The following is a 21,338-nucleotide window of genomic DNA, read 5'->3' as shown; positions in this document are numbered from 1 at the left end:
GGCTAGTAGTGGAGGGGGTTTCCCCGGGCTAGTAGTGGGGGGAGGAATGTTACCCCGGGCTAGTAGTGGCGGGGGGGAGGAATGTTACCCCGGGCTAGTAGTGGCGGGGGGGAGGAATGTTACCCCGGGCTAGTAGTGGAGGGGGGAATGTTACCCCGGGCTAGTAGTGGGGGGGGGGGGGGAAATGTTACCCCGGGCTAGTAGTGGGGGGGAATGTTACCCCGGGCTAGTAGTGGGGGGGAATGTTACCCCGGGCTAGTAGTGGGGGGGAATGTTACCCCGGGCTAGTAGTGGGGGGGGAATGTTACCACGGGCTAGTAGTGGGGGGGAATGTTACCCCGGGCTAGTAGTGGGGGGGAATGTTACCCCGGGCTAGTAGTGGGGGGGGGGGGAATGTTACCCCGGGCTAGTAGTGGGGGGGGGAATGTTACCCCGGGCTAGTAGTGGGGGGGAATGTTACCCCGGGCTAGTAGTGGGGGGGAATGTTACCCCGGGCTAGTAGTGGGGGGGAATGTTACCCCGGGCTAGTAGTGGGGGGGGAATGTTACCCCGGGCTAGTAGTGGGGGGGGAATGTTACCCCGGGCTAGTAGTGGGGGGGAATGTTACCCCGGGCTAGTAGTGGGGGGGGGGAATGTTACCCCGGGCTATTAGTGGGGGGGGGAATGTTACCCCGGGCTAGTAGTGGGGGGGGGAATGTTACCCCGGGCTAGTAGTGGGGGGTAGTGGGGGGGATGTTACCCCGGGCTAGTAGTGGGGGGGGGAATGTTACCCCGGGCTATTAGTGGGGGGGGGGGGAATTTTACCCCGGGCTAGTAGTGGGGGGAATGTTACCCCGGGCTAGTAGTGGGGGGTGGAATGTTACCCCGGGCTATTAGTTTCTGTTCCGTGGCTGAGAGAGTTTGACCTGTTCAAAGGTTTCCCTCAGACATGTATTATGGGATGTGACCAGTCCTGTCTCTCTGTGTTACCAGGGTAACGTCCAAGCTGGATGAGTTCACTAAAGACTTTGCCAAAGAGCTGATGGAATACAGACCTGCTCTCAAGAGACGGAGACGCTCCTACTCCAGGTAACAACACCACATCTCATCATAGTTCTGGATTAAACCTCTTGAACTGTTCATGGAGATATCTTCTCTGACGGAGATATATCTAGGACAGAGATGATATGAATTGTGTAGAGATGGTAATCAGACATATCAAGTGTTTTTCATATCTAGGACAGAGATGATATGAATTGTGTAGAGATGGTAATCAGACATATCAAGTGTTTTTCTCTCCTCCCCAGGTCTCGTTCCTACAGTCGTTCTCCGTTCAGCCGTTCCCCCTACTCCCGATCTCCTCGCTCCCGCTCCAGGTCTTACTCGTACACCCCCAGCCGCTCCCGCTCCCGTTCCAGGTCTTACGGACGCTCCCCCTTCTCCAGACGCAACGGAGGCCGGGGAGGACGCAGCCGCTCCTACGGCCGCTCGCCACGGTCCCGCTCACGCTCCCGTTCCTACGGCTACCGTCGCTCCGGTTCTCCTCGCTCCCCTCCGCCTTACCGAGGTGGTGGTGGTGGTGGGGGCTGGGAAGGAGGAGACGGAGCTGAAGGAGGAGGAGGAGGGGGGTATCGGCCCAGGTCTCGCTCCCCGGGGGGCTACAGGAGGAGCAGGAGTCCTGGAGGGGTTAGAGGTCACCATAAGCCCCCCCCTCGAGAGCCGGCTCCTTACGAGCCTAAAGGCGGACCTGACCTGTCTCCCGGGGGCAGGGAGCGCTGGGAGAGAGACAGCTACAGACAGTGGGAGAAAGAGTACAGGGACTGGTACAACAAGTACTACAAAGACTACAGTACCCAGCATGCCTCGGTGCACCACCGCGGTGGCCGGGGCAGCAGAGAGCGGGACCGCCTCACCCCTCCTCCCAGAGACTACTCCCCCCAGGGGCGGGTGAGGAGGGGTGAGAGAGGGGGACCTCCCGGACCCCACAGAACTCACCACGCCTTGTCCGCTCTGCCCTCTGCCTCCGTCAGGGGGGGCGGAAGTAAGGAACGCACGCAGGGGGGAACCAAAACGTCAGAGGGCGGAACTAAAACTCTGAAAGGGAAGAAACTGAAGAAAAAGAAGAACGGGGAGGAGCTGGATTCAGCCGACCAATCGCTGGACAGGGGAGACGCCACACCCGTCAGGGACGAGCCAATGGATGATCTCCACACCCTGACCCCTAGCAAAGCCCCACCCACCTCCACCAAGGTCTCGACCAATAAGGCAGCGCTGCTGTCCGGTAAAACCCCTCCCACCTCGTCCGGCCAATCAGAGAAGAGCAGGAAGGAGAAGGGGGGTAAGGTGAAAGTAAAGACGGAGGGAAAGGTGAAAGGAGAGAAGGTTAAGAGAAAGACGGGAGGAGAGGCGACGGTCACAGCCTCTAAGAACAAAGAGTCTTCAGCCGCTAAACCAACCAAAGCATCCAAACCAGTCAAACCAGACGAGCCAATCAAGAGAGAGAAGGGGCGGAGCACCCCTACTGTTCGAGGAGGTTTGGCTAAACTCCCCCTGCCCCGCCCCCTCCCCCCTCACCCCCACGACCTCCCTAAACACCTGGGCGACGCCCGCGGGGGAAGGAGAGATCCCATTCACAGTGTTGGGGTACGCCCCCCTGGTCGCCCCCTCCAGCCTGCACCTCCCTCCCCAGCGGAGAAGAGGAGGAGAGTGGAAGAGAGGGAAAGGGGGAGGGGGATGGACAGGGGGATGGGGGGGCCCCCAGCTAAGCTCCGCCGAGCCGAGGGTCCGTACCTCCAGAGAGGACTTCCTGCCAAGCCTTCCCTCCTCCTGAACCTGGCATGCAGAGAGTCGGGTAGAGGAGAGGGTCTGCTCCCCATCCCTGGTTCCTCACAGACAGGGAGGCTAGACCGTTTCCATCCCATCTCCATCTCCATCCCTGGTTCCTCCATGGACCTGGGGAGAGAGGGGAGAGGCGACGGGCTGCTGCCCATCCCAGGGAGCTCTGAGGCGGGCAGAAGAGAGAGTGACAGGGGGTCTATCTGGCCTCTCATGGGTCTGCAGGTCAAACCCTTCCCCCAGAGGAGAATCAAACTGAACAGAGACCTGGGGAGGAACAGCAGTATGGCCCGCCCAGAGGAGAGACCAGCTCCAGCTGCTAATATCACCACTACTATCACCTCTACTGGAGAGAGACCTGCTGGTCCTGAGAGAGCAGAGAGGGATGGAGGGACAGAGAGGGTGGCGGTGATGGTGGAGCGGAGGTTGTCTGGCGAGAGGTCAGAGGTCAGGTCTGTTAGGTCCGAGAGGCCGTCGTCAGGGGAACGTTTGCCGGAGAGAGGAGGAGGAGGAGGAGGAGGAAGGTCAGTCTCTCTAGACCGCATGACCATCGCGGAACGCTCGGCCATCGCTAAGAAACCTGATGTCACCGGGGAGAGAACAGAGAGCGGGTACACGCCGCCCGCTGAGAGAGAGAGACCAGCTGAGAGCTCCAAGGAGAGAGAGAGACCAGCTGAGAGCTCCAAGGAGAGAGAGAGACCAGCTGAGAGCTCCAAGGAGAGAGAGAGACCAGCTGAGAGCTCCAAGGAGAGAGGGAGACCAGCGTCAGCCAAGACGGACAGGTCATCATCCAGGGAGAAGTCAGCCACCAGGGAACAGAAAGGAGAGAAGACCTCGTCCTCCGTAGACAGACCTGCCTCTACAGGGGAGCGAGCGGCAGGGTCCCAGAGAGAGACTGTAGCTGAAGACAGAGCAATAGCAACAGCAGTGGTGGTGGTGAAGGAGGGTTCTGGGAAGACCAGAAAGATCAGCAGAAAGAGTTCTGAGCCCACGACCCACCACTCATCAGACCACTCAACAGTCACTTCAACTGGGTGAGTTGCCCTTTCGACCTCTGACCTTCCAACGGTTCTTTATTAGCCCGTGTTGTTAATCAACAATCATTGTGGTTTAACACTATCTAGAGCTTTCTCCTTTAGTTAACACTTATCAGCGTTCTAGAGCTTTCTCCTTTAGTTAACACTTATCAGCGTTCTAGAGCTTTCTCCTTTAGTTAACACTTATCAGCGTTCTAGAGCTTTCTCCTTTAGTTAACACTTATCAGCGTTCTAGAGCTTTCTCCTTTAGTTAACACTATCAGCGTTCTAGAGCTTTCTCCTTTAGTTAACACTTATCAGCGTTCTAGAGCTTTCTCCTTTAGTTAACACTTATCAGCGTTCTAGAGCTTTCTCCTTTAGTTAACACTATCAGCGTTCTAGAGCTTTCTCCTTTAGTTAACACTATCAGCGTTCTAGAGCTTTCTCCTTTAGTTAACACTATCAGCGTTCTAGAGCTTTCTCCTTTAGTTAACACTATCAGTGTTCTAGAGCTTTCTCCTTTAGTTAACACTTATCAGCGTTCTAGAACTTTCTCCTTTAGTTAACACTATCAGCGTTCTAGAGCTTTCTCCTTTAGTTAACACTATCAGCGTTTCCCTCTAATGTGAGAATTGTGATCGAATATTCTGCACAGACCGGTGCAACAACCAATCAGAGCTGCAGTAGGCCTATATGCAAATAGCCATTGCCATATATGGATCTGTGCCATTCACTGAACAAATAACCACAGTAGCCTACTTGGCCACTGTCAAAACTGGAACTTAAAGCAGGTAGAGCCTTCACAGTAAACGGGTGGGGCCTTCCCAGTAAACGGGTGGGGCCTTCCCAGTAAACGGGTGGGGCCTTCCCAGTAAACGGGTGGGGCCTTCACAGTAAACGGGTGGGGCCTTCACAGTAAACGGGTGGGGCCTTCACAGTAAACGGGTGGGGCCTTCACAGTAAACGGGTGGGGCCTTCACAGTAAACGGGTAAGGGCCTTCACAGTAAAGCCTTCCCAGTAAACGGGTGGGGCCTTCACAGTAAAGCCTTCCCAGTAAACGGGTAAGGGCCTTCACAGTAAAGCCTTCCCAGTAAACGGGTAAGGGCCTTCACAGTAAAGCCTTCCCAGTAAACGGGTAAAGGCCTTCCCAGTAAACAGGTGGGGCCTTCACAGTAAAGCCTTCCCAGTAAACGGGTAAGGGCCTTCACAGTAAAGCCTTCCCAGTAAACGGGTAAGGGCCTTCACAGTAAACTGCCGCCGGAAGGTGCACAGTATTTTCACAACATTCAAGTTTGAGCTCAGCTGACCTGAAATGTCTCAGTCCCGAAACAAATGAGGTTGGTTAGAATGGTTTCTAACCCCTGATCCTAGATCTGTGTATATAACATGGGTATAATGGTTTGTAACCCCTGATCCTAAATCTGTGTATATAACATGGGTATAATGGTTTCTAGTTGATGTTCTCTCTAACCCCTGATCTTGGATCTGTGTGTTCCAGCAGCAGCAGGTCTGAGCCGAGCCAGAGCCAGGGTGCTGTGTCAAAACCCCGGGACCTACAGACCCAGAGGAGACCCAGTCCCGTCCAGTTCCCCAGCCCAGGCAGGGAGAGGAGGGACCGTGGGACCGGAGGAGTCCTCATCCAGCCTCCACCCCGGTCCAAGTGGGAGAGAGAGGAGGAGGAGGAGGAGGAAGAGGAGCAGCACTCAGCGTCCAGGGAGAATGGGGCGTTGGCGGTTTCCTCCTCCGTGCCCAGAGACGCTCTGAGGAGAGAAGTCTCACCAGCACCTAGTGGCCAAGGCAGGGAGGTGCAGGGTAGTGTCTCTAAAACAGCCAACACAGAGGGGAGGAGAGGGAGGGAGGAGGGGACTAGAAGGAGGGAGGAAGGCAGAGGCCTTAAAAAGGGTCAGGTGAACTTTAGAAAACCAGCTAAGACCGAATCCAGAGGAGTGAAGGAGGAAGGAAGAGGAGGGGTAGGGAGGGAGGAGAGTCGAGGGGCGGGGCCAGAGCCAAGGCGACAGCGTCTGTGTTCCGACCTGGGTAGAGAGACGGACGAGGCAGCCTTCGTCCCCGACTACAGCGAAGGGGAGGGGTCAGACGGGGAGCGAGGCAGTGGCCTGAGCCATAGCCCCTCACACAACACCCAGAGCCCCGCCTCCCAGAGCCCCGGCGGCTCCCCTAGCAACCACAGCGGCTCCACGGCGACGGACAAGAAGAAGAAGAAGAAACACAAGAAACATAAAAAACACAAGAAGCACAAGAAGCATTCTGCCGACGTTGAGCCTCCCGTCGAAGGAAGGAAGGAACACAAACACAAGAACAAGAAGAAGAAGCACAGGAAGAATAAAGAGGAAGAGGGAGGAGGAGGAGGAGGAGGAGGGGAGGCAGAGGAGAAGACTGGGCAGGAGTCAGCCACCATCTGAGACCCTGCTAGCTCTGTTAGCATCTAGCTCATGGTTACAGCCTGAGTTTTTCTAGTTCATGCTAGCTCTTTTAGCATCTAGCTAAAGACTACAACTGAGACTGCTAGCTCATGCTAGCTCCGTTAGCATCTAGCTAAAGACTACAACTGAGATTGCTAGCTCATGCTAGCTCCGTTAGCATCTAGCTAATGGTTACAACCTGAGTTTGCTAGTTTATGCTAGCTCCGTTAGCATCTAGCTAAAGGTTATAACTGGACAAAACCTTCTTGTGGGGGGGTACTTTGTCAAATTCTTTTAAGTACTTAAGCTGAGTTGGATATAGTTTGTTTATCTGTAATGGAACCACTGGAATAAGTGGAGCTCACCTCAGATATTTGTAAGTCATTTTGTGTTTTCTGTTAATGTGATGCTCTCTCTCTCTGATGCAGGTTCTCTGTGAATGTGTTTTTGTACAAAGATGATGCTGCATTCTAGTCAATTACCCTGATCTATGGCTATAAGGTGTCTGAAACTCTGAAGTGTTCCAAATTTAACCCTGTTCACTATATAGTACACTACGTTTGACCAGAGTCGTATGGGCCCTAGTCATTAGAGCCCTAGTCTAATGGGCCCTAGTTTATAGGACTCTGGTCGAATGTAGTTCACTATAAAGGGATTAGAGGTTAATTTGGGACACCTCCCTGATGTATAGTAGGTTATATCATCATGTCTATATGAACTTATCTGAAGCCAGGCTAACTGATCTGAAGCCGGGCTAACTGATCTGAAGCCGGGGCTAACTGATCTGAAACCAGGCTAACTGATCTGAAACCAGGCTAACTGATCTGAAGCCGGGGCTAACTGATCTGAAGCCGGGGCTAACTGATCTGAAGCCGGGGCTAACTGATCTGAAGCCGGGGCTAACTGATCTGAAGCCGGGGCTAACTGATCTGAAGCCGGGGCTAACTGATCTGAAGCCGGGGCTAACTGATCTGAAGCCGGGGCTAACTGATCTGAAGCCGGGGCTAACTGATCTGAAGCCGGGGCTAACTGATCTGAAGCCGGGGCTAACTGATCTGAAGTCGGGGCTAACTGATCTGAAGTCAGGCTAACTGAATGGTGACTAGTGGAAGTTACTGTTATTAAACTTTGTTTTCCCTTTAAACTTTCTGACTGTTGTCTTTTCATTTATAGTTTGGTGAATAAAACCTGTCTAATGTTTAATATCAGAATACCACAGTTCTTGTGTTTTATTGACTGTGACACATTTTTCACATGTTTAAATGGTTTTATTTTCTAAACTCATAACACTTGTGAAACCTGCTATCTTATGTTCAGGACCCTTTTTTTGATCAGCCATTCATTGGAGTTCAACACTTCTCTCATTAACGCAAAATCAATGTTTTGTGAAACACCTATATGTACATTTAGCTGAGTCACCAGTCCGTAATGATAAGCTGGTTAGTCACCAATTGATACAGGAATTTATATGTTTAAAGGTAATGACTAAAGTATTCCAGCCTGAAACTGTATAACAGAGTGAAATGTATTAGAATTATAAGAGTATGATTCTCTAATGTGTGTGCATAGGAAGACTAAGACGGCATGTTACTAATTTGACAATAAGCAGAAGTATAGTTGAGACATTCAAGGAGAAGAGGAACTGTCAACAGACGACTTGTGAAACTGTTAACAGGAAGGAAGTCTCCCCACCCAGGGAGGGGAGAAACCGTTAGGCTTGCGGTAGATTATGGAGCATGTGGCAGAACATTGGGAGAGAGTTAGAGAAGAGGGGCATTTATAAAGTGTACGTTATAACCAAATGTGAGGTATAAAAGACTATGTGCACTGTATGATTTTCAGAACTCAGAACCTTTTGCAGAATTCTGAGACTTTGTCTAATTCTTCTATTAGCCAGGGCCTTACAACCTCTGGGGAATTGGTCAAAGCTTATAGTGATTATTATCATCATTGGGATTAGATATTCTCGTGACACCAATCCATAAGGATAGACTCACTGGTTAGTCATTCAGTTTAGTCACCAATCCATAATGATAGGCTCACTGGTTAGTCATTCTGACATTTAGGGCACCATTCAATCAGATCAAGTTTTAACGAGAGAAATAATAATCTCAAACAACCTAAATAATGGCATAGATTACGTCAGACTAGTTGAGGTGTAGATTACACATCACTTAATTCATTAATTACACAGCAACTGTTGTGGAAATTCCAATCAGAAGGAAGAGGCTGCTGCAGATTCTTAAAACAACGTTTATTATAAGAATTACAATTCTGGAGGGGTTAACAATCACTCAGTGGTGAGGAGATAAGAGCCCCTGAACAGAGTTGGGTCTCAGGTTTAATAAAAAGCTCTTTGTCTACATAGCAGTCAGCAGAAGTGTGACAAGCATAAAAGGGTATATTGTGCACTCGAGCAGGACCAACAAGATTAGCTCAGAATAGGTGGAGTTTCTGTCTCCAGGTCATATTGCTGTTGCTATACAAAAGTAATCTTTCAGTTCTCCGACAATCAACTGGAAGACAGGATGTAGCTGCACCCTCAGTGTCTGGAAGACAGGATGTAGCTGCTCCCTCGGTGTCTGGAAGACAGGATGTAGCTGCACCCTCGGTGTCTGGAAGACAGGATGTAGCTGCACCCTCGGTGTCTGGAAGACAGGATGTAGCTGCACCCTCGGTGTCTGGAAGACAGGATGTAGCTGCACCCTCGGTGTCTGGAAGACAGGATGTAGCTGCACCCTCAGTGTCTGGAAGACAGGATGCAGCCTTATCACAAGGTTACACCCAATCGGCTGTTGGCCCAGAGGTCTACCTGTTGGCTGTAAGCCCAGAGGCCTACTTGTTGGCTTTAAACCCAGAGGTCTACCTGTTGGCTGTAAGCCCAGAGGCCTACCTGTTGGCTTTAAACCCAGAGGCCTACCTGTTGGCTTTAAACCCAGAGGCCTACCTGTTGGCTTTAAACCCAGAGGTCTACCTGTTGGCTTTAAACCCAGAGGCCTACCTGTTGGCTTTAAACCCATAGCAGTATAGAACATAATCTTGTAATTGTGCACTGTACAACATATCAGGCTAATCAAGGTGTGGATTACAGCATTATATCAGGCTAATCAAGGTGTGGATTACAGCATTATATCAGGCTAATCAAGGTGTAGATTACAGCATTATATCAGGCTAATCAAGGTGTGGATTACAGCATTATATCAGGCTAATCAAGGTGTAGATTACAGCATTATATCAGGCTAATCAAGGTGTGGATTACAGCATTATATCAGGCTAATAAAGGTGTAGATTACAGCATTATATCAGGCTAATCAAGGAGTAGATTACAGCATTATATCAGGCTAATCAAGGTGTGGATTACAGCATTATATCAGGCTAATCAAGGTGTAGATTACAGCATTATATCAGGCTAATCAAGGTGTGGATTACAGCATTATATCAGGCTAATCAAGGTGTAGATTACAGCATTATATCAGGCTAATCAAGGTGTAGATTACAGCATTATATCAGGCTAATCAAGGTGTAGATTACAGCATTATATCAGGCTAATCAAGGTGTATATTACAGCATTATATCAGGCTAATAAAGGTGTAGATTACAGCATTATCTCAGGCTAATCGAGGTTTGAATCTAAAAAGACTGCATGAGATTATGGTAATGTCCTCGACAGCTCCAATGTGGTTACACCTCAGACATCGTCACAACACCAGCTATGCAGGTGTCGGCAAACGACAAATCTCATTGAATTGAGCCCACAATCCAAAAGCAAAACGAAACAAGTGTTAATTTTGAAAGAACAGTAGAAGGTAAATATCATGTTCCATACAGAGTTCGATTAGAACTTCACCTGCACCGTTTACTTCTTCAAATGTTTATAATTTTTAATAATTTAATAATTTGTATCCAACAGCAAGTTGTGATGTTGAGAAATATGTCCGTTCTCAGGGCTTGATTCAATCAGACCTGTGTCTGCATAGCGGTTGGCCACAACACTGAGTGAAAGCCTCTGTATTTTCAAGTGTGGTTTCAGTTGTGGGAATTGTCAATTGACAAACTAGAAGTGTTTCATGTTTCACAGTTGTTACTGTGTGTCCTTGATGCTCATTCTATAAAATGTGTTCCATCATTTACAAAACTACATATTTGATCCAGGCATAAAAAAATTATCAGTGTGTGTTCACTTGAACATGGCCATTAGGCCTCGCTCCTGTGTGTGGTAATCTTTCTCTCAGGAGTGTATTCTCTTGTGCGAAACCAGGGTTCCTGAATTGGTGAATCTCTTCCCACACTCATCACAGCTGTAAGGCTTCTCTTCTGTATGTGTCCGCTGGTGTGATTGCAGACTGCTCCTTTTACTGAAACTCTTGTCACACTGATCACAGCTGTGAGGTTTCTCTCCGGTGTGAATCCTCCTGTGGTACGTCAAAACCACGGCCTGAGTGAATTCCCGCAGTCGGTGCATATGAATGGTTTCTCTCCCGTGTGTGTCATCTGGTGGTACTTCAGATGCTGAGGGGAGCTGAAGCTGGGTGCATTGGTAGGGTGTCCCACTATGTTTGCGCTGAACGTGGCATCTCAGGTCCATTAAACACTTGAAGCTCTTGCCGCACTCTGCGCAGTAGTGAGGTTTCTCTCCTGTGTGTCTCTGCTGGTGTCTTGTAAGGTGACTCTTCAAAGTGTAACTCTTGTCACACTCTGAGCAGCTGTATGGCCTCTCTCCTGTGTGGCCTCTCTGGTGAATCTTTAAGTAATGAGATCTAGAGAAACTGAGTCCACAGGCTGTGCAGCAGTATGGCTTCTTTTGGAGTGAGTTTGCAAGTCACCTGACGTGACAAAACTCATCCCACACTGATCACAGTGGTGCGGCTTCTCTCCTGTGTGCCTTCTCTTGTGGACTTTAAAGGCGCTGGCCTGGGAAAAACTCTTCCCACAGTCAGGGAAAGGGCATTGGTATGGCCTCTCTCCTGTGTGTCTTCGCTGGTGAATTCGCAAGGTTTCCATTGTGGCAAAGTTGTTCCCGCAGTCTGAGCAAGAGAACGGTTTCTCTCCCTTGTGACTACGCTCGTGTCCTTTGAGAGACTGTTGCCGAAGGAAGCTCTTGTCACAGTGGGAGCAGTGGTAAGGCTTCTCTCCAGTGTGTATACGCTGGTGTTTCTTCAATGCGTCTGGCGTTGTGCAGCTCGACTCACACTGAGAGCAGTGGTACATCTTCTCTGAATGTGTGAACTTGTGTAGTTTTAAAGCGCCAAGTCTTTGAAAGCTCTTCTTGCAGTCAGAGCAGTGATAGGGTTTCTCTCCTGTGTGTATTCTTCTGTGTGACCCAAGACTGGCTCTATGTGCAAACTTCTGCCCACATTCAGAGCACTCGTACGGTTTCTCTCCAGTGTGAATCCGCATGTGTCCTTCCAGTGCCCTGGCAGAGGAGAGACTAGCACCGCACTGGGAGCAGCAGTGAGGTTTATCTTCTGTGTGTCTGACCTCATGTTCTTTCAGAGATCTGTTGTTAGTGAAACTCAGCTCGCACTTAGAGCAGTGGTATGGCTTTTCTCCTGTGTGAATTTGCATGTGAATTTTCAGGTGATCGGACCGTCCAAATCTCCTCTGGCAAACATTGCAGCTGTGTCGTTTCTCGCCTGTGTGAATTATCTGGTGTTTGTACAGGGCTGGATTAGTGGCAAAGCTTAACTTACAGTGGGAGCAGTGGAAGGGTTTCTGTCCAGTGTGTGTTCGCTTATGCTGCTCTAGAGAATGAGATGATCCTAGCTTCTTACCGCACTGTGGGCATTGGTATCCTTTCTCTCCAGTGTGCACTATGTTATGTAACCAGAGCCCACTCTTAACAGCAAACCTCTTCCCACACTCAGTACATTGGTGGGGCTTTTCTCCAGTATGTCTTAGCTGGTGACGTCTTAAAGAAGACAGAAATCTGAAGCTTTTCCCACAGTCAGCGCATTGGTAAGGTTTCTCCCCTGTGTGAATCCTCTGATGTATTCTGAGTAACTTAGAAGAGGAATAGCTTCCCCCGCACTGCTCACAGTGGTGAGGCTTCTCTCCTGTGTGTATTCGTTTGTGTTCAGACAGTGCTGAGGCTTGTTTGAAACTCTTCCCACACTCAGAGCAGTGGAACGGTCTCTCTCCAGTGTGAATCCGCCGGTGAGCTTTTAAGCGTTGCGATGTAGCAAATCTCTTCCCGCAGTCAGAGCAACAGTGTGGTTTTTCGCCGGTGTGTTTTATTCTCTCGTGTATCCGTAAACCACTGCAGTCTTTAAATCTCTGCCCACATTCTGAGCACTGGTATGGTTTTTCTCCAGTGTGAATCCGCATGTGTCCTTCCAGTGCACTGGCAGAGGAGAGGCTAGCTCCACACTGGGAGCAGCAGTGAGGTTTCTCTCCAGTATGAATTCTCTGGTGTCCTCTAAGGTTTACTTTAGAGGTGTAACTCTTCCCACAGTCAGAGCAGCAGTGAGGTTTCTTCCGTGTGGGTCTCTGCTGGTGTTTCTTCAGGTGTTCTGATCTGGAGAGACTTTTCTCTGCCTCCTCAGCATCAGCCTCCCAAGTTGACAAGCCCCTTCTACTGAGAGAGTGACGGTTAGGACTGTCCCCTGTGAAGCGAAGACAGACAGTTATGGTTCCTTCATATCGAAGACAGATTTAGGCCCAGCTTTTCACACTCTTGTAACCGAATTTAAGAATTTAAAATCTTCAATGTAAAATCGTATTAAATCTTCAAATTGTCAATGTATCCAAGGGTGTAGAGTTGTAATGATTCTACATCCTTAAATATATTGTACTTAGTGGTAATTAATGCCATTCAGGGTGTGTCCCAAAATAAATGTATGTAACAGCATGAACCCACCTAGCACCGGTGTTTTCCTGCAGTCGACCAGCCGCACAGACAGCCTCTTCAGACCCAGCAGTAAGGTGTTACCAGGAGAGGTACGACCCAAGGACTCCGGGAGGGGTAGGGGGGAGGAGGGTTGGAGGGAGAGTGTTTCCTGTTAACTCAAAAAGAGAGGAGGAGTGTTGTCATATTGGTACAAAACAATAATGATCTAAAACAAGTCTTCAACTATTAAACCTTTGTCCAGAAAACGGTTCCTCTGAGTTGTTCCTGATGTCCTATTTATAGTCTAGTGTTGCATTATGGGAACTCAGGCCCAGAAGATAGGATATAATTGGTAGCATAATTATAGTATACTACAGTAGACCGATCCATTCAGACTAATTATAGTATACTACAGTAGACCTAACTAACCAGACTAATTATAGTATACTACAGTAGACCTAACTAACCAGACTAATTATAGTATACTACAGTAGACCTAACTAACCAGACTAATTATAGTATACTACAGTAGACCTAACTAACCAGACTAATTATAGTATACTACTAACCAGACTAATTATAGTATACTACAGTAGGCCTATCTAACCAGACTAATTATAGTATACTACTAACCAGACTAATTATAGTATACTACTAACCAGACTAATTATAGTATACTACAGTAGACCTAACTAACCAGACTAATTATAGTATACTACAGTAGACCTAACTAACCAGACTAATTATAGTATACTACAGTAGACCTAACTAACCAGACTAATTATAGTATACTACAGTAGACCTAACTAACCAGACTAATTATAGTATACTACAGTAGACCTAACTAACCAGACTAATTATAGTATACTACAGTAGACCTAACTAACCAGACTAATTATAGTATACTACAGTAGACCTAACTAACCAGACTAATTATAGTATACTACAGTATACCTATCCATTCAGATTAATTATAGTATACTACAGTAGACCTAACTAACCAGACTAATTATAGTATACTACAGTATACCTAACTAACCAGACTAATTATAGTATACTACAGTAGACCTAACTAACCAGACTAATTATAGTATACTACTAACCAGACTAATTATAGTATACTACTAACCAGACTAATTATAGTATACTACAGTAGACCTAACTAACCAGACTAATTATAGTATACTACTAACCAGACTAATTATAGTATACTACAGTAGACCTAACTAACCAGACTAATTATAGTATACTACTAACCAGACTAATTATAGTATACTACAGTAGACCTATCCATTCAGGCTAATTATAGTATACTACAGTAGACCTAACTAACCAGACTAATTATAGTATACTACAGTAGACCTATCCATTCAGGCTAATTATAATATACTACAGTACACCTATCCATTCAGACTAATTATAGTATACTACAGTAGGTCTAACTAACCAGACTAATTATAGTATACTACAGTAGACCTAACTAACCAGACTAATTATAGTATACTACAGTAGACCTAACTAACCAGACTAATTATAGTATACTACAGTAGACCTAACTAACCAGACTAATTATAGTATACTACAGTAGACCTAACTAACCAGACTAATTATAGTATACTACAGTAGACCTATCCATTCAGACTAATTATAGTATACTACAGTAGACCTAACTAACCAGACTAATTATAGTATACTACAGTAGACCTAACTAACCAGACTAATTATAGTATACTACAGTAGACCTAACTAACCAGACTAATTATAGTATACTACAGTAGACCTAACTAACCAGACTAATTATAGTATACTACAGTAGACCTAACTAACCAGACTAATTATAGTATACTACAGTAGACCTAACTAACCAGACTAATTATAGTATACTACAGTAGACCTAACTAACCAGACTAATTATAGTATACTACAGTAGACCTAACTAAACAGACTAATTATAGTATACTACAGTAGACCTAACTAACCAGACTAATTATAGTATACTACAGTAGACCTAACTAACCAGACTAATTATAGTATACTACAGTAGGTCTAACTAACCAGACTAATTATAGTATACTACAGTAGACCTAACTAACCAGACTAATTATAGTATACTACAGTAGGTCTAACTAACCAGACTAATTATAGTATACTACAGTAGACCTATCTAACCAGACTAATTATAGTATACTACAGTAGGTCTAACTAACCAGACTAATTATAGTATACTACAGTAGACCTAACTAACCAGACTAATTATAGTATACTACAGTAGACCTAACTAACCAGACTAATTATAGTATACTACAGTAGACCTATCCATTCAGACTAATTATAGTATACTACAGTAGACCTATCCATTCAGACTAATTACAGTATACTACAGTAGACCTATCTAACCAGACTAATTATAGTATACTACAGTAGACCTAACTAACCAGACTAATTATAGTATACTACAGTAGACCTAACTAACCAGACTAATTATAGTATACTACAGTAGACCTAACTAACCAGACTAATTATAGTATACTACAGTAGACCTTTCCATTCAGACTAATTATAGTATACTACAGTAGACCTAACTAACCAGACTAATTATAGTATACTACAGTAGACCTAACTAACCAGACTAATTATAGTATACTACAGTAGACCTAACTAACCAGACTAATTATAATATTCTACAGTAGACCTATCTAACCAGACTAATTATAGTATACTACAGTAGGCCTAACTAACCAGACTAATTATAGTATACTACAGTAGACCTAACTAACCAGACTAATTATAATATACTACAGTAGACATATCCATTCAGACTAATTACAGTATATGTTACGGATACAGCTATCCTGTGTGTGTGTGTGTATGTATCCTGTGTTGTTTTCTCTCCTTCTCCCCTCACAGGTGAAAATCATCACTCCCCAATCAGTCAACAATCAATCATCAATCAGAAGACACACCTCCACCTCCTGTTTCCTACCCTATCACAGTTCCTTTCCCTTGGTTTAAAAACCCCATCAGTTGTTTGCTCTAGAGCTCTCAATCTCTCTGTAAATGCCATGTATGTAGAGCTCTCTGCTTCACTCTCTCTTTGTGGCTTAAACCTCTCCTTTTGTTTGAGCACCTCCATATCACTTTGTCCTGTGAGTATTGTTTTTGGTTATGGTGTTTGTTTGTTTGCTGGTGGGAAAAGGGGAAACCAAGACAAGTCGCCCATGGGCATACACTACCCGTAGGTAAACTTTGTTAAATACACTAGTTAGAACTGGGCGGACCACCCACTGTATTTTTGGTTAGTTAGTTAGCTGTTGTTAAAGTAGGCTAGTCTAGCTTAGGGGTGTTTTTGTATACTTATTGTTTCTTTCCTTGGGTCCAGCTCAGCCCCTTTTCCTGCTCCCCCCCCCCCCCCCCCCCCCATTACCGTGTGTTCATTAATAAACCTTCAGTTTGACGGTAGATTTCAGTTGTCCTGGTTATTACGTTCTCACTTTTACTTTGTCACAATTATAATTTGCATGAGTTATGTTACTGGTCTCATTACCATCCCCCCCTAGACTGTCGGGCCAAAAGCAATTCGTAACAGTATACTACAGTAGACCTAACTAACCAGACTAATTATAGTATACTACAGTAGACCTAACTAACCAGACTAATTATAGTATACTACAGTAGACCTAACTAACCAGACTAATTATAGTATACTACAGTAGACCTAACTAACCAGACTAATTATAGTATACTACAGTAGACCTAACTAACCAGACTAATTATAGTATACTACAGTAGACCTAACTAACCAGACTAATTATAGTATACTACAGTAGACCTAACTAACCAGACTAATTATAGTACACTACAGTAGACCTAACTAACCAGACTAATTATAGTATACTACAGTAGACCTAACTAACCAGACTAATTATAGTATACTACAGTAGACCTAACTAACCAGACTAATTATAGTATACTACAGTAGACCTAACTAACCAGACTAATTATAGTATACTACAGTAGACCTAACTAACCAGACTAATTATAGTATACTACAGTAGACCTAACTAACCAGACTAATTATAGTATACTACAGTAGACCTAACTAACCAGACTAATTATAGTATACTACAGTAGACCTAACTAACCAGACTAATTATAGTATACTACAGTAGACCTAACTAACCAGACTAATTATAGTATACTACAGTAGACCTAACTAACCAGACTAATTATAGTATACTACAGTAGACCTAACTAACCAGACTAATTATAGTATACTACAGTAGACCTAACTAACCAGACTAATTATAGTATACTACAGTAGACCTAACTAACCAGACTAATTATAGTATACTACAGTAGACCTAACTAACCAGACTAATTATAGTATACTACAGTAGACCTAACTAACCAGACTAATTATAGTATACTACAGTAGACCTAACTAACCAGACTAATTATAGTATACTACAGTAGACCTAACTAACCAGACTAATTATAGTATACTACAGTAGACCTATCCATTCAGACTAATTATAGTATACTACAGTAGACCTAACTAACCAGACTAATTATAGTATACTACAGTAGACCTAACTAACCAGACTAATTATAGTATACTACAGTAGACCTAACTAACCAGACTAATTATAGTATACTACTAACCAGACTAATTATAGTATACTACAGTAGACCTATCCATTCAGGCTAATTATAGTATACTACAGTAGACCTATCCATTCAGACTAATTATAGTATACTACAGTAGGTCTAACTAACCAGACTAATTATAGTATACTACAGTAGACCTAACTAACCAGACTAATTATAGTATACTACAGTAGACCTATCCATTCAGGCTAATTATAGTATGCTACAGTAGGTCTAACTAACCAGACTAATTATAGTATACTACAGTAGACCTAACTAACCAGACTAATTATAGTATGCTACAGTAGGTCTAACTAACCAGACTAATTATAGTATACTACAGTAGACCTAACTAACCAGACTAATTATAGTATACTACAGTAGACCTATCCATTCAGGCTAATTATAGTATGCTACAGTAGGTCTAACTAACCAGACTAATTATAGTATACTACAGTAGACCTAACTAACCAGACTAATTATAGTATACTACTAACCAGACTAATTATAGTATACTACAGTAGACCTAACTAACCAGACTAATTATAGTATACTACTAACCAGACTAATTATAGTATACTACAGTAGACCTAACTAACCAGACTAATTATAGTATACTACAGTAGACCTAACTAACCAGACTAATGATAGTATACTACTAACCAGACTAATTATAGTATACTACAGTAGACCTATCCATTCAGACTAATTATAGTATACTACAGTAGACCTAACTAACCAGACTAATTATAGTATACTACAGTAGACCTAACTAACCAGACTAATTATAGTTTACTACAGTAGACCTATCCATTCAGGCTAATTATAGTATGCTACAGTAGGTCTAACTAACCAGACTAATTATAGTATACTACAGTAGACCTAACTAACCAGACTAATTATAGTATACTACTAACCAGACTAATTATAGTATACTACAGTAGACCTAACTAACCAGACTAATTATAGTATACTACTAACCAGACTAATTATAGTATACTACAGTAGACCTAACTAACCAGACTAATTATAGTATACTACTAACCAGACTAATTATAGTATACTACAGTAGACCTATCCATTCAGACTAATTATAGTATACTACAGTAGACCTAACTAACCAGACTAATTATAGTATACTACAGTAGACCTAACTAACCAGACTAATTATAGTATACTACAGTAGACCTAACTAACCAGACTAATTATAGTATACTACAGTAGGTCTAACTAACCAGACTAATTATAGTATACTACAGTAGACCTATCCATTCAGACTAATTATAGTAATACTACAGTAGACCTAACTAACCAGACTAATTATAGTATACTACAGTAGACCTAACTAACCAGACGAATTATAGTATACTACTAACCAGACTAATTATAGTATACTACAGTAGACCTAACTAACCAGACTAATGATAGTATACTACTAACCAGACTAATTATAGTATACTACAGTAGACCTATCCATTCAGACTAATTATAGTATACTACAGTAGACCTAACTAACCAGACTAATTATAGTATACTACAGTAGACCTAACTAACCAGACTAATTATAGTTTACTACAGTAGACCTAACTAACCAGACTAATTATAGTATACTACAGTAGGTCTAACTAACCAGACTAATTATAGTATACTACAGTAGGCCTATCCATTCAGACTAATTATAGTATACTACAGTAGGCCTAACTAACCAGACTAATTATAATATACTACAGTAGACCTAACTAACCAGACTAATTATAGTATACTACTAACCAGACTAATTATAGTATACTACAGTAGACCTAACTAACCAGACAAATTATAGTATACTACAGTAGACCTAACTAACCAGACGAATTATAGTATACTACAGTAGACCTAACTAACCAGACTAATTATAGTATACTACAGTAGGTCTATCCATTCAGACTAATTATAGTATACTACAGTAGACCTATCTAACCAGACTAATTATAGTATACTACAGTAGACCTAACTAACCAGACTAATTATAGTATACTACAGTAGACCTATCCATTCAGGCTAATTATAGTATACTACAGGAGACCTAACTAACCAGACTAATTATAGTATACTGCAGTAGACCTAACTAACCAGACTAATTATAGTATACTACAGTAGACCAATCCATTCAGACTAATTATAGTATACTACAGTAGACCTAACTAACCAGACTAATTATAGTATACTACAGTAGACCTAACTAACCAGACTAATTATAGTATACTACAGTAGACCTAACTAACCAGACTAATTATAGTATACTACAGTAGGTCTAACTAACCAGACTAATTATAGTATACTACAGTAGACCTATCCATTCAGACTAATTATAGTAATACTACAGTAGACCTAACTAACCAGACTAATTATAGTATACTACAGTAGACCTAACTAACCAGACGAATTATAGTATACTACTAACCAGACTAATTATAGTATACTACAGTAGACCTAACTAACCAGACTAATGATAGTATACTACTAACCAGACTAATTATAGTATACTACAGTAGACCTATCCATTCAGGCTAATTATAGTATACTACAGGAGACCTAACTAACCAGACTAATTATAGTATACTGCAGTAGACCTAACTAACCAGACTAATTATAGTATACTACAGGAGACCTAACTAACCAGACTAATTATAGTATACTACAGTAGAACTATCCATTCAGACTAATTATAGTATACTACAGTAGACCTAACTAACCAGACTAATTATAGTATACTACAGTAGACCTAACTAACCAGACTAATTATAGTATACTACAGTAGACCTAACTAACCAGACTAATTATAGTATACTACAGTAGACCTATCTAACCAGACTAATTATAGTATACTACAGTAGACCTAACTAACCAGACTAATTATAGTATACTACAGTAGACCTAACTAACCAGACTAATTATAGTATACTACAGGAGACCTATCTAACCAGACTAATTATAGTATACTACAGTAGACCTCTCCATTCAGACTAATTATAGTATACTACAGTAGACCTAACTAACCAGACTAATTATAGTATACTACAGTAGACCTAACTAACCAGACTAATTATAGTATACTACAGTAGACCTAACTAACCAGACTAATTATAGTATACTACAGTAGACCTATCTAACCAGACTAATTATAGTATACTACAGTAGACCGAACTAACCAGACTAATTATAGTATACTACAGTAGACCTAACTAACCAGACTAATTATAGTATACTACAGTAGACCTATCCATTCAGGCTAATTATAGTATACTACAGTAGACCTATCTAACCAGACTAATTATAGTATACTACAGTAGACCTAACTAACCAGACTAATTATAGTATACTACAGTTGACCTAACTAACCAGACTAATTATAGTATACTACAGTAGACCTATCCATTCAGGCTAATTATAGTATACTACAGTAGACCTATCTAACCAGACTAATTATAGTATACTACAGTAGACCTAACTAACAAGACTAATTATAGTATACTACAGTAGACCTAACTAACCAGACTAATTATAGTATACTACAGTAGACCTAACTAACCAGACTAATTATAGTATACTACAGTAGACCTATCTAACCAGGC

General features: G+C 43.4%; 2 protein-coding genes and 1 long non-coding RNA gene across 4 annotated transcripts in view; 2 read left to right on the top strand and 1 right to left on the bottom strand.

Moving 5' to 3' along the window:
• The window catches only part of LOC110487301 (uncharacterized), a 47,890-nt gene extending 40,495 nt beyond the window's left edge, over positions 1-7,395 (top strand). The window contains 3 exon segments of the mRNA XM_090194564.1: positions 973-1,068; positions 1,287-3,848; positions 5,330-7,395. Coding sequence (XP_090050690.1) covers positions 973-1,068; positions 1,287-3,848; positions 5,330-6,251 — 3,580 coding nt within the window. The 3' untranslated portion in view covers positions 6,252-7,395.
• A 491-nt stretch (positions 7,396-7,886) lies between these two features.
• LOC149978488 (uncharacterized) lies at positions 7,887-9,309 on the top strand. The gene is made up of 2 exons (XR_016485552.1): positions 7,887-9,057; positions 9,139-9,309. It is a non-coding gene; the product is annotated as an uncharacterized LOC149978488 (long non-coding RNA).
• The window catches only part of LOC118938395 (uncharacterized), a 53,484-nt gene continuing 40,636 nt past the window's right edge, over positions 8,491-21,338 (bottom strand). For both annotated transcript variants that reach the window (XM_036942204.2, XM_090194669.1), the window contains exons 2-3: positions 13,108-13,246; positions 8,491-12,853 (exon numbers count right to left, since the gene is read on the bottom strand). In XM_036942204.2, coding sequence (XP_036798099.2) covers positions 10,995-12,853; positions 13,108-13,246 — 1,998 coding nt within the window. In that variant the 3' untranslated portion in view covers positions 8,491-10,994. The remainder of the gene's footprint in view (positions 12,854-13,107; positions 13,247-21,338) is intronic.

The sequence above is a fragment of the Oncorhynchus mykiss genome, chromosome 13 (assembly GCF_057628025.1).
Source record: "Oncorhynchus mykiss isolate SJ-2025 chromosome 13, ASM5762802v1, whole genome shotgun sequence".
In the NCBI taxonomy this organism is placed as follows: Eukaryota; Metazoa; Chordata; class Actinopteri; order Salmoniformes; family Salmonidae; genus Oncorhynchus; species Oncorhynchus mykiss.
The sequence above is the reverse complement of the archived record's forward strand: the minus strand, read 5'-3'. Positions and strand labels throughout refer to the sequence as shown.